The sequence below is a fragment of the Eptesicus fuscus genome, chromosome 16 (assembly GCF_027574615.1).
Source record: "Eptesicus fuscus isolate TK198812 chromosome 16, DD_ASM_mEF_20220401, whole genome shotgun sequence".
Taxonomy (NCBI): Eukaryota; Metazoa; Chordata; class Mammalia; order Chiroptera; family Vespertilionidae; genus Eptesicus; species Eptesicus fuscus.
The window spans coordinates 35,033,082-35,046,149 of NC_072488.1; the positions used below are offsets into that span (position 1 = coordinate 35,033,082).

General features: G+C 38.5%; 1 protein-coding gene across 1 annotated transcript in view; it reads right to left on the reverse strand.

Annotated features, from left to right (window-relative positions):
• Window positions 1–8,222: 8,222 nt before the first annotated feature.
• The window catches only part of PUS10 (pseudouridine synthase 10), a 53,272-nt gene continuing 48,426 nt past the window's right edge, over window positions 8,223–13,068 (reverse strand). The window contains exons 17-18 of the mRNA XM_008162097.3: window positions 10,978–11,077; window positions 8,223–8,414 (exon numbers count right to left, since the gene is read on the reverse strand). Of these exons, the coding sequence (XP_008160319.3) occupies window positions 8,376–8,414; window positions 10,978–11,077 (139 nt within the window). The 3' untranslated portion in view covers window positions 8,223–8,375. The remainder of the gene's footprint in view (window positions 8,415–10,977; window positions 11,078–13,068) is intronic.

Here is a 13,068-nt window from a genome sequence, read left to right on the forward strand (position 1 = left end):
ACCTAAATGGATTTTTTAAATAAGCAATTGACTTGCAGGGTTTTTTTAAAAATATATTTTATTGATTTTTTTACATAGAGGAAGGGAGAGGGAGAGAGAGAGTTAGAAACATCGATGAGAGAGAAACATCGATCAGCTGCCTCCTGCACACTCCCCACTGGGGATGTGCCCAAAACCAAGGTACATGCCCTTGACCGGAATAGAACCTGGGACCTTTCAGTTTGCAGGTCGACACTCTATCCACTGGGCCAAACTGGTTAGGGCTGACTTGCAGTTTTTTCTGTGTAAGCCAAAGTAAGGTACTGCTACATCTATGTTGAGATGGATTTTTTTATTTTTCATGTGCCATTTACTGATCATAGGATTTATTTTATGATTTAAAAAGAATTTTATCTCTAAATGTGTTTACACTTTCACCTGTTCTTGTAACCCATCACTCTTAGCGTCTGAGGAAAAGGTGACCTTAGGCCTTTCTAACCTCTACTGATACACTGGATCCCCCCCCCCCCCCCGCACCCCTTCTCTCCAGTCCCCCTCCTGTTTCTTTATCCTCACATCAGCATTTAGTGCCTCTTTTTTTTGTATAATAAACTTAATGAAAGTCTTCTTTAGCTTAAAAGGAAAGGAAAAAACCTCTTCTGCTGCCCTCATACTCCTTCCCTTCACATCCAGACTCATAACTCGGTCTCCATGTCCTCACTCCCCAGTCATTTCTTACCCTCTCCTCTCTCACTTTACCTCCTCCTATTTTCTTATGCTATTCTGTGGAAAGTACCTGGGACACCCTCGTTAAACCTAGTATCTGTGTATCAATCTAGTTACCTTTGTATGTTTGGTCTGTCTGTATCCCCTGGAGCACCGCCTCCTTGGGTACTCCTCCAAAGTTTCTGTGGTAGAGAAGATGCTTCTCTGAGGTTGATATTCTTACCCCCCACCCCACCCCAAGTTTCAACCCTGGGCCCTCAGTTGGTGCTATTTTCCCCCCAGGGTGACCTTATCAGTGCCCACAACTCCAGCTTTCTCTCAGGCTATCTGAATGCCTTTAGAACTGGTTCTTCCTTTTGCGTACTCTTAATGGCATTACCATTTACCCTGCCATCTAAAATAAACAAAGCATCACATTCCTCCTTAGTCATCAAGTCCTTTTGAATCTTCCTCCCCCAAATCTCTTGCATTTGTCCCTCCATTGCTGCCGAGTTCTTAGTGTAGGCCTTCCTTCTTTTTCCCCAACAAGAATATCTTTTCCATATGCTCCAGTTTAAAATAACACCCCAGCCCTAGCCAGTTTGGCTCAATGGATAGAGCGCAGTCCCTTGGACTGTGAAGGGCCAAGGGTTCGATTCCAGTCGAGGGCACGTGCCTCAGTTGCAGGCTCAATTCCCTCCGCCCCCACCCTCCCGTTGGGGTGCTTGCAGGAGGCAACCAATCGATGTGTCTCTCACTGATGTTCCTGTCTCTCCCCCTCCCACTCTAAAAAAAAAAAGAAAAATCAATGAAAAAATATCCTTGGGTGAGGATTAACAAAAATAATAATAATACCACCCCATTCCCCTTTATCCCTTATTACATAATTTGTCCTTTGAAAAAACCTCTCAGGTCACTGGGCATCCATTGCCTTCCATGTAGCATACACTCTCCCTGTATTGTTTAACCACAACACATCGTCTTAAAGACTAGGCTTCTCCGTGAAACTTGAGCCTGCCCCCCTCGCTGAGGTACAGCTGTACATTGCCCCTATTGGAAAACTCCTCGCTGAATTGTAGTCACTTAAGGTTTGTCTCCTTCATCTCTGGGACTCTTTCCTTTAGCCTAATCCCTGGCATAGTTGGTGCTGAAGAAATGGTAGCTATTACTAGAGAGTCAAGGTTGAAGTTGACGCAGGAGTGATAGGATGTGGTTCTTCCAGGAGAAGGTACTTAACCTGACCAGAAAAGCATTGATGCCAAGATTTTCAAGTTTGTGAAACACTTTACCCTCTGCCCCCCATATTATTAGCTGTAGTAGGTGGAAGTTTTACAGTTACTAGGATTGTCTCATATGTCTGACTTCGCCGCTTCTCTCTACTGTATGTGAGGGGTTTAACCTCAGTTCTCTGTGCATTTCCTCAGCCCTCACCGTTGCACAGACACTGGAGTCTTCATGTAATCAAATCACATGTCATACTTTTTAATGTCTAATGTGCAAAGCACCATGTTTGGTTCTGGAAATGATACAGAGGTGAATGAGGCAAAACTTTCTCAAAGAGGTCAGTCTTTTTCTTCTAAGGGATAACATCTACAGTAAAGTGCACAAAGTGGATTAATTTTAAGTGTACAGCTTGAGTATTTACATACATAGACAGTCATTTCCAGCACCCCAGACGTTTCCTTCACGCCCATTGCCAATCTACCTACTCCTCAAAAACCCTCTTCTGATTTCCATCATCAGCACCTCTCTTAATAGCCTCTTAAAGTGGTCACTGAGCTTCTCTACTCAGAACCTTGCTGAACAGACACAGTTGGATTGTCAGTTTCTAACCTGATACTTCAGAAAAACTAAATTATACTAGTACTCCATGTTAAAGACTTGGAATTGGTGATCTAGGCTGCCTAGTAGCACCAACTACTGTTGTTATAAATTGATTTATTAAGGGATTAAAGAAATGTCCCTGGGATGTTTAAATAGCATGGAGAAATGGGAAGGATGGGGAATTTTTAGTCAGACATCTGGGTTTTAATCTTCAACTCTGCCACTTAAAAGCTGTACAATATTTAACAAATCACACCTTGTGTGAGCCTGTTTCTTCAGATATAAAATTGCAGGTAATGCCCAGCCTACCTACCTCACAAGGTATGTTGTATTAAATAAAATAACGTGTAAGAAACACTGTAAAGTGTATAGTATGAATCAAATACTGTTAAACCATCAGTATATGTCCTGGGTCCCTGGTTAATCCCTAGTCCACACGCTCCTTCCAGTGGCAGAGTGAGAAAAACCATTATGGGTTAGATTTCCATAGTAGGCATCCTGAAACCGGTTTCTCTTTAGAGTGGCCAGCTGCTGCCCACATCTGGAGGACCTTCATTTGGCTTTATTCTTTCCAGAGCCATTTCCAATTGTATAGCAAAGGTAGGTCAATTAGAGACTTCCAGTTCTGGAATTCTGTGACTTTCTACCTAGAAAGAGGTCTCATCGTAGCTAATGAAGTTACCACTTTAAGATTTCTTTCCTGTTTTAAGAAAGGGGCAAAATTAGGATGTTTATAAACAATTATTTTTTCTAAATATTTCTAAGTATTTTTTTTTCTATCCTAAATGTCTATGGCTGCAGGAAAAAAAAATACCGCCTGCTAGTAATTATCTGTTTAAAAGGAGTGGAATTTATCATACTCTAGTCTTCTGAATCACCTGCTTCTACAACTTTAGTTTACTATTAGACTTTTAAAAATTTAAGGAGTTACAAAAAAGATTCATTAAACACCTCTGTATGAACAATAATTAGTACAAATTGTTGGTGCTTCAACAAATCGAGTTTTCAGAGATACCAGCAGGTAAATAAAATGCAGATTGGTAAAAGTATCAAGTGTTCATCTTGCCTCTTTTCCTTCTTAAACTTTATTATCTAGTCAAACCATTGTAACTTTGTAGTAAGAATTGTAACATGTAGTAAGAATTAGATGAGGTTAGAGTATTTGGGGATCCATTTGTGGAATTCAATCTCAGGAGACTTCATTGATGACACACTTGATTTTATTGGATGATTGGCTGGAAATGTGGTCACTGGTACACAGTTCAGGTAGCTTTAAGATGAAGTGGAAAGGAAACACATAGCAAAGGTAGGTCAATTAGAGACTTCCAGTTCTGGAATTCTGTGACTTTCTACCTAGAAAGAGGTCTCATCGTAGCTAATGAAGTTACCACTTTAAGATTTCTTTCCTGTTTTAAGAAAGGGGCAAAATTAGGATGCCCAAATTTAGGTAATGGGCATTCTTAAATGCGTGGTTCAGACCACATGCACCCTTTAGAAATGATCTCTGTTTCAAAAGAATGTACTTAGAAATGCTTTTGATTATGATGAATACACAATATTATATATATTTTTTTACTGTTCTAATGTTTAAAAGTTCTCAGGTACTGTTGAATTATTTAATTGTTAAGTGTGGTATCAACATGCAGTTATTTTAAAACTGGAAAATTTTCTTTTATTGTACAGAATATTGTCTTGGTAATATCTTTGTATACAGTAATTTTTTTCTTGGTAACATAATAAATGGAAAAAATTCTAAAACCCTTACTAAAATGTTGTTGCTATTTAACTTTAAAAATATCAACGAGATGTTCTTTATATTTATAGCATCTTCCTCACAGAGAAAGCTAGTTTGGGTTGCTTAGAAACAGTAGGCATTTTAATGGAATGCTGCAGCTGAATATACTTGCGTATGTAACTGTCCTTTGAAATGACAGATAATTTTGTAGAGTATTGAAATGCTTTTTTAAAAGATTTTTATTTTCTGCCTGACTTATTTCCTGCCTTTTTCCTTCCTGAATAACTGAGGACAAAAGTCATTCACTCATTTTGAGCAAGGCACAGGTAGTTATTAACCACAGCGGGTGAAGGTGGTGACTCAGTGTGGGATTAGTGTGCAGAGCCCGAGGAGAACACCTGGGTTAGTGGGGAGGGGAGTCTCAGTGATCCAGGAGACCACCTATGAGGGGGACTGATCTATTCAGTTAATATATTAAAGCTAATGGGAGCCAGATTTCTCACTCTCAGTGGAAGAAATGGCAAACATGGAAAGGGAAAGAAAACTAGAATTATGGTTGGAATTGGAAATAGTGGTATAATTCATAGTGTTCAATATATGTAAAAAAAAAAAAAATACGTAGAGGTAAGCATGAGTATGTGCATGCCATGCGAGGGCTTGGGAGTACCAATGCCACAATAGCAATGAGCAGACCTAGTGCCCGGATTTTGGTTTATAAATCCATTTTCTACTAAAAGAAACTACTTCCTCTTAGTGAAATAGCCCACACTAGGGCTGGTGCAGATGAAATACAAGATGAGCTTGGAGTGTCTTTTTGTATTAAAGCAACAGCATTCAAAAGTAATAATAATAATAACATTCTCCAAGAATAATAGGATCATGTCAAAAGGACACGGGACTCAGCTTGGTAGGGCATCCACTGGCCAAATCAGTACTTAGAAATCAAAATAAACATCAGTAACAAATTATAACTCATTGAATAAAACAGGAAGCCATGAATATACACAGGAAAAGTTCTACCTAATATAGAACTTACCAATGCCAACCAAAGAATATAAAAGGAATTAGAAAATGAGTATTTGACAATCATTGTAATAATTGATTCAGTGGAAAACCTTCAATGAATGCTAATATGAATAAGTGGAAGTTTGATGTCACTCTATAAGATATTAAAGGGAAAAAAGAGTGGAAGAGCTTGGCAGTCATTACCTGTTTAACTGAAAGAAGTCTAATCATTGGTTAACAGCACAAGCCAAAACTGTGTGACACTTTTGCAAGAAGATACTATCTCTTCTGTGGTATTCTTGTTAGGAAAGTACAACCCAAGTCTATTAATGAAATACCAGGCAAACACAAATTGAGGGACAATTGGCCTGAAATCTTCAAAGTGTTAAAATAATGAAAGTCAAGGAAAGATGAACTGTTTCAGATTTGTGGAGTCTAAACTGTGATCCCTAAACTGTGCAGCATCAGATTAATTCCTGATTTTGATCATGATATTGTGATGAATGAAGTAGAACAATGTCCTTGCTTATAGGAATTACACACTAATGTGTTCGGGGTGATGGGGCATCACTGGCTCAATGGTTCAGGAAAAAAGTTTCTTTGTACTTTTCTTGCAACTTTCCTGTAAATTTGAAATTGAAAGTATTTTTTCATAATAAAAAAAAAGGTACCATTTTTAAAAATCAACTCAGAAAAGCTTACCTCAAAAGTTCATTCTTTTATATGAACTTAAAAATCAAAGAAGGAAGCTCCAAAAGAAAATATCTACCTAAGTAAAGAGTTTTTCTCTTTGGAAATGGAAGTTTAACTTCTAAGTTTATTTCACATAATTTACAAATGTAAGTAGTTATCTTATTTAGGAAATTTTTAATTTTACCAACTTTATTTATTTTTACTTTTCCAGGTATTTAGAGTAGAGTTGATGTTTTTCCTAAACTAAACCACAGACTATATTTGGGACAAAGAGATGCTAAGAAGTACAAAAGGTCCTTTCACTAACTGTTATTTAAAAGACTTAAAGCTATAAGAGATCACAAAACTAATTTTAAAATATTTTTATACAGGCAAAAGTGCAACTATAGTATTCTCATTACTTAATGTTTTCAGTTTTGCATAAAAACATATTAATTTAGCCTCTATCTCATAATTATTATATGAACATTTGAAATAAGTATTTACAACTAAAATTTACTCTTTGCTCGAAATTTTGCATAACCTCAGGAATAAAAATTTAAGAAATAGAAGTCTTCTAATTTATGCTTAGCTAAGAAGGTTCTGAATTCTTCCATTTTGCAGATCCACTGAATTCAAAGACAAGCCAAAAACATGCAAAAGACTAGCTCCCCACATTATTTAAATGTCTTTTTGTAGCAAAATTTCCCCAGAAACTGAGAAACATTCACACAAAAGTTCTTAACCTTTTTATCAAAAGTTTATTTCTATTATCCCTTTCTCATTTTCTGGCTTATTGAAAATAATGAAAAAAATTATTTGCTATTATTCACATAATGAAATTTCATGAAAAACCATTTTCCTGATTTCTGAAGTGAATAATACATCTTGTCAGGCTGTTGTGGCTCAGTGGGTGAGCATTGAGCTATGAACCAGCAGGTCGAGGTTTGATTCCTGATCAAGTCACGTGCTGGGGTTTTGGGCTCTATCCCCAGTAAGGGGGGAAGAAGGGGAGGAAGAAGATGTTTCTATCTCTCTCTCCCTCTCCCTCTCTGTACTCAATAAAAATATATATATATACATATATATATATTTAAAAAATTTTTTAAATAATACATCTTAGTATCTGTGAATTATGTGGAATGGAGAAATAGGAAATTGGGTAACCCAATACTACCCAAGTCACATGTGTTCTGAAGCTCAGATAGTTGAGTCAGGGTGATGGAAATGACACTTACATGTGAAATTTTAATGAGACTCCTTTCTGAAAGTTTTCTCTTAATGACTCAACCATTTTCTCTAGGTTTTGTTTGTTTTTTCCTCTTCATAGTTCTAACTGATGACTAACTTATTAGCAAATGGTAATCATGAGATTCTATGAAATATACTTGGGCTATTTTTGGGTAAGCTCCTTGAGTTGGCATCTAAATTCTAAAAGTCAACTTTCATGGTTATGTGCATTAAAATGACATCTTCAACTGCCTCCTTCACACAGTATGTGCTCAATAATAGGTTTACTAGAAAGGGCCTACAGACCAGGAAACTTAAGTTTTGGTCTTAGACATGGAAGTAACAATTTTAGATAAATCATTTAACTGCTATCTTTGGTTTTCATATTTATAAAATGGAGATGATAATATCCTTTCTACCTGATGAGGATGTTCGAGGTTAGATAATATATTGAAGCCCTCTAGAATAGTATCAGCTTACCTTTATTTGGCAATCTCAATTTTTCAAAATCTTATCCCTGGCAATGAAGTTATTGAAGGCACTTGTGTCTCCTTCTTTAAAAGATTTATTAAAGTCTCTTACCTTGATTCCTAAGGTTTTACTTTCCCTCTTGAAGAAAGGCATTGATAATTTTAGATTGTCAAAAGAGAAATTTGAAGTCATTAGCATTTGTGACAAATCACACCAAGAGTACTTCTATTGGTAATAGCTTGCTAGAAGCTTACTGGGAAAAATATTAATGGTGTCAGATTTGCATTTGGTATCTTATTATAAGATACTGTGCTGCATAAATATAGACATAACTTATCAACATTGTTTTAAAAATTTAGAACATGATTTTAAAGGTGGTAATTCTCTTGTGAAGGAAAGTTTTGCTGAAACAAATTACAGCTTCTTAAGATTATCAGAAAATGTGTCCTGTTTGTGCGCCTCTCTAAATGGAAGAATGAATATCGGGAATGGTTTCATAATTCCTAGCTGGACTTATGGGGGTTGGCGAGGGAACAAGAAAAATCATAAGACATCCTTAGAACAATGTAGCACACATTCTACACATACTGTATATGGATCCTGAGATGTTAAAAGTTTAAAAATAAATAGATCAACATGATCCAAACAGTTGCCAAGACACCCTTATGGTGGGTAAACAGCCGTTTTACAATGTATGCTGAATGGACGTCCATGTTGGGCCACGAAAACCCTACTCCGTTTCCAAACTTGAAAGCTAGTCGTCCAGAGCAGGGGGCCAGTCAACATCTACCGACTGGAAGGAAGAAAACAAGTCATTAAAACATATTCCTGTTCTAGGAAGCAATTGCTGGTGACGCTGTGTAAGTTAAGACTTCTAATCTAAAGCTAAGCAACTGGCCAACAAGCCGACAGACCGGTAGCTATGACGCGCATCGACTACCAGGGGGCAGATGCTCAATGCAGGAGCTGCTGAGCGACAACAACTTTGCAGAATGCCCTCTGGCACTCTGGGACCCCTTGGGGGGTGTCGGACTGCCGGTTTTGGCCTAGTCCCCACAGGCCAGGCCAAGAGACTCCACCTGCTGGAGGGACCCCGCTCACTCCGCAGACGCCCCTCAAGCCCCAGCACCACCTCAGGTGCGGCCAGCCAGGGAGGCTGGCTCCAGGGCATGTCTGGCCCATCTCGCCCAGTCCCGCCCCGCCAGCCACCTTCTAATTATTTTCCTTTCAATGTGCACGAATCCGTGCACCAGGCCTCTAGTCTATATAATAAAAGCCTAAGTGACTGTTAAGGCGGAACGACCGAACAACCAAATGGGAGCCTCTCCTGCCTCTGTGGCAGCGCTAAGGAGCAGCCAGCCAAGCTGTAAGGAGCCTGCCGCTAAGGAGCAGTGAGCCGAGCAGTAAGGAGCGAGCAGGCAGGCGGTAAGGAACGAGAGATCCCAGACATCCCCTGAGGGGTCTCAGACTACGAGATGGCGCAGGCCGGGCTGAGGGGCTCCCCTCCCCCACCCAGGGCACAAATTTCGTGCACCGGGCCTCTAGTGTACTATAACAGAAGAAACTGCATTTGAAGAAAAGAGCCAGTGAATGCAATTTAACACTCTAGAACCCTCTGGGACCTGGGATTCTTGGGCCTGCAGTCGGTTGCTGAATTTATTGAGCATTCTGTTACTCAGCTGGTTATTCATTGTGCCTGTTGACTGATAGACTAGAGTACACTTAAAAATTTTAATGTTTATTTATGGGTAACTAACAAGTTCAGGTGGCAATACCTATTTTCCCTGAGAAGTCTCAGCCACTTTTATTCTTCTGGTCATTTTCATGTTCCCATATTTCTACTCAGCCTGGTCTGGCTCTTCTAAAACAAAACCTTGAGCTTCAAGTCATAATGAAATTATAGCACCAGACTATTCTGTGCCACATTCCAGGCCTTAGAAGTACGAAATTGCACTTTGTCTTAACTACCCTAGAGGGCTCAATTTAGGGGAAAGTTTCTTTTAAAAATTCCACTGTACCTGTGTTGTTTGAGACTTAAACTTTAAAACTTGAACTCATTTGCTAAAAATGATTTTCAAATTAATCTGAGTCACTTCACATACCATATTCAGAAAATATTAGAAAACCCCAAATAACTATTGCACATGTGCGTGTGTTCTTTTATAAATCTCAAGGAAATAATTGGGTTCTGTTTGAGGATATAGCCATATACCCAACACCCATACGTAAGTTAACGGGTAGTTTCTCAAGCCTGAAAACTAAACATCACTGCTCACAATCTTGTATGTGTTGAGGGCCGGGGAGGGTAGGTATGTTGTAATGTTGAAAAACCCTACAGGTGATTCTATTGAACAATCAGGGCTGAGAAACACTGGCCTGTGGCTCTTCTGACACTCCTAAGCTGTTCTGAGAAGTAAGGTAAAGAAGACAATGCAACTGGGATTTTCTTTAACTGACGGAATGACAGAATGACGGTGTTTCCCTGAGGAGGCTACCTGCAACCTTGAAGATGCTGTCACTGGCTGAGCTGTATGAGATCCAACCTGAAGGCACTCAGGAGACCTGCTGGTGACATAATAATGTTCCAGGGCTCACTTGATTGCCACAGCTGCTTTCACACTGGGCAATTCTACCCACTTTTTATATCAGGTACAATTCCCAAGTACGAAATGTTAGCATCTCCTAAAATGTTTGTTGTGGGGGGTGGGAAGGGGCTGTATTCCTAATGGGGTACTTGTCAAGGAGCATAACTTGTGACTCAATACCTACTGCTGCTCAAAAGAGAAAAATATGGATGGAGAACTTCCTGAAAGATCCAGTCTGTCCATTCTTCTAATTACTTACAAAGTTAACCTTGTTTCAACTCAGATTATAAGAGTGGAGAATTTGGACCGCATCAGAGGGTTCCCTTATAGAACTGCTTTTATTAATAACCATGGGTTCAATTCATTTTCTAACCCCTGTCCTGAAGATACATTTCTCAGTAGTTTGCCTTAAATTCTATAAAAGACAAAATTGCTATGGGAATGAACTATAGAATCCAAAGGACATATGAAAGGCACTTACAACTTCATTTCTTTGCTTGGTTTAAGGGTTTAGATCTCATGCCATATGTAAAGAACAATTAAGAAGTTAGCTATATATTTTTGCAAGGGTCATAAATGAGATCTTGTGGGGTTTTTTAAAGACATAAAAATTCCAAGATAGACCCTCCCTGCAATATAAAGCTATTGTGAGATTTTGGTCATTTTCAAAACACCTCTTAAGGTAAGCAATACTATTTGGCTTAATGTAAAAAAAAAGCATAACTTTGAATTCAAGGTGCACATGGGCATTTCCACGATAAAATGGTTTACCTCAACGTCCAGCTCAAGAATGTCTGCAGTCACATTCATCAGAGAGCCAAGGTTCGGCTTGGTTCTCCCAAAGTCTCCATGTACAAACTCTTTAATGTAGCTGGGGTTTGTTTAAGGAGAAACATAGGACAGCCATGCAGTACCAATGGTTCGGTGAGATTTGATCGATGAAAGAGAAATAACAAAAGTAGGACTGTTACAAGAGAGGTTATTTCTGAGCTGTGGCTTGTGATGTGTGTCTCAGAAATTAGGCTGCACAAACTGGGTCCTACCCGCCTAGCAGCCAACATCAGGACCTACGACTTGCGTTTACATCAAACTTACCAAGAGTCATCATTTTCTTTTTTCTTTAGCTCATCTCCAAGTGTCAAGGTTTGGGTATGGGTTTTCACAATCAGCTGTAGATAAATGCTATATATGTTTTTTAAACATCTCAGCTATTGTTTCTTTGCCACAAGTTCCATTTTGACATCTTTCTTGTCCCATTTTTCAATAATGGCAGCCAGTATCTGCCATGGGATAGGTTTCCAGAGTCCCCAGAGTGACCTCAGTGACGGCTTTCCTTGTAATGTGACCCAGGGACACAAGGACAATGGGATGGGAGGGACAGTAAGACGATTTCGTCTTGATGAAGGCCCTTCAAAAGGGTTATCAGAGGACCTAAATTCTAGTTGTTTTGCCAACATGGTTAGCAAAAGGATTAAGTAAATTCTCTCTTTTTTGTAACAGGGGCCACTTTGTGCTTTACTCATAGGTCTCAAATTTTGAAGTCAATGACTAATCCTAGAATTAGTTATTAATAAGATTATATTAGCATTGCTTACACAGGACTACTACAACCTTGATAATCTTTATCTGAAAGATAGGTTTTTGCCAGCATTCAGTAAAAATTCATTCACCATTTTGTTGCTGTCCATAAACTAGCACTTGGTATAAAATTTAATATGATTTGAATAGGAAAAATAAGTTTGTTCTCAGATGATGAATAATAATAATAATAAAATAACAGCATAATATGCTGATATATCCCCCTCACTTTGTTAAAGTTTATTCACTCAAGTCTCACCAAATGTTTTGACTCAAGCATAAGATGTGTAACTATCTTCTTTGCTAAACTCATAATTACTTAACAACTATCATTCTTTGGCTCTCACTTTCTTTAGAGAATGCCACTTCTGAGTGATGAGGGAGATGACCCAAAATCAATTATAAGGTCCAGAATGGTTCTTAATCATATCCTGAGGGATGAAGTGTAAGTCAAATGAGCAATATCTGTGAAAAACATATATTTCTGGGTGTAACCACATGGTATCTAAAGCTTTGCCAGTCTGTCTTGGCTAATGCCTTAAGTTACATGTACATGGCTAGTTCTAAAAACATCTGATGAGATTAAAAAAGATCTTAGCTTCTCCAAAATACCACTGCATTGCTCCCTAGCACACAAAACTAAAGCTGGGATTAGGTAGAAAGGATTTTTTTTTTTTAAGAACCTGTAATTTCTTTGAAATCCCATCCACATGCCATCTATAATGGGCATATATGCTCCAAATAACAGAGATACAAAGATCTGCACACTGAATAGACTACCCCTTGTTCTAAATGGTAAAAACTTCGGAGATTTTAGAAGTAACCTATGCCTGTTTTTGAGGGGGAAACCCTGGTCACTCCTAGGGTGGGACAGGGGAGACAGAGAGGTGAGGAGGTTGGTGGGGAAGGAGAGGCAGACTAATTACAGCAGTCTAGTGCAAATGCTATTTGGTGATTAAAAATTAACATTTTCCCTCTTCTATCCATACGTATATCATTAATCTTATACTAGTTAGAAGGCATTTTGTCATTTCATGCTAGGTCACAAAATAACATAAAACCAAGAAACAAAAACTAGGAGCACCTTTGAAAAGTACACTAAAGCTAAGACTACAGCACTTTGAATTGGCTGCTGCCTCATGGTTTAAAATGGCATTTTGAAAAATACAAATTTAATGAGGGGAAAAACACTCAAACAAGACAAAACAAAAAAATCTTCTCCAACCTAACCCTTTGCCTACCCTCCTAGATCCTTTGAACCTGTTTTCTAGGGCAGCACAAACT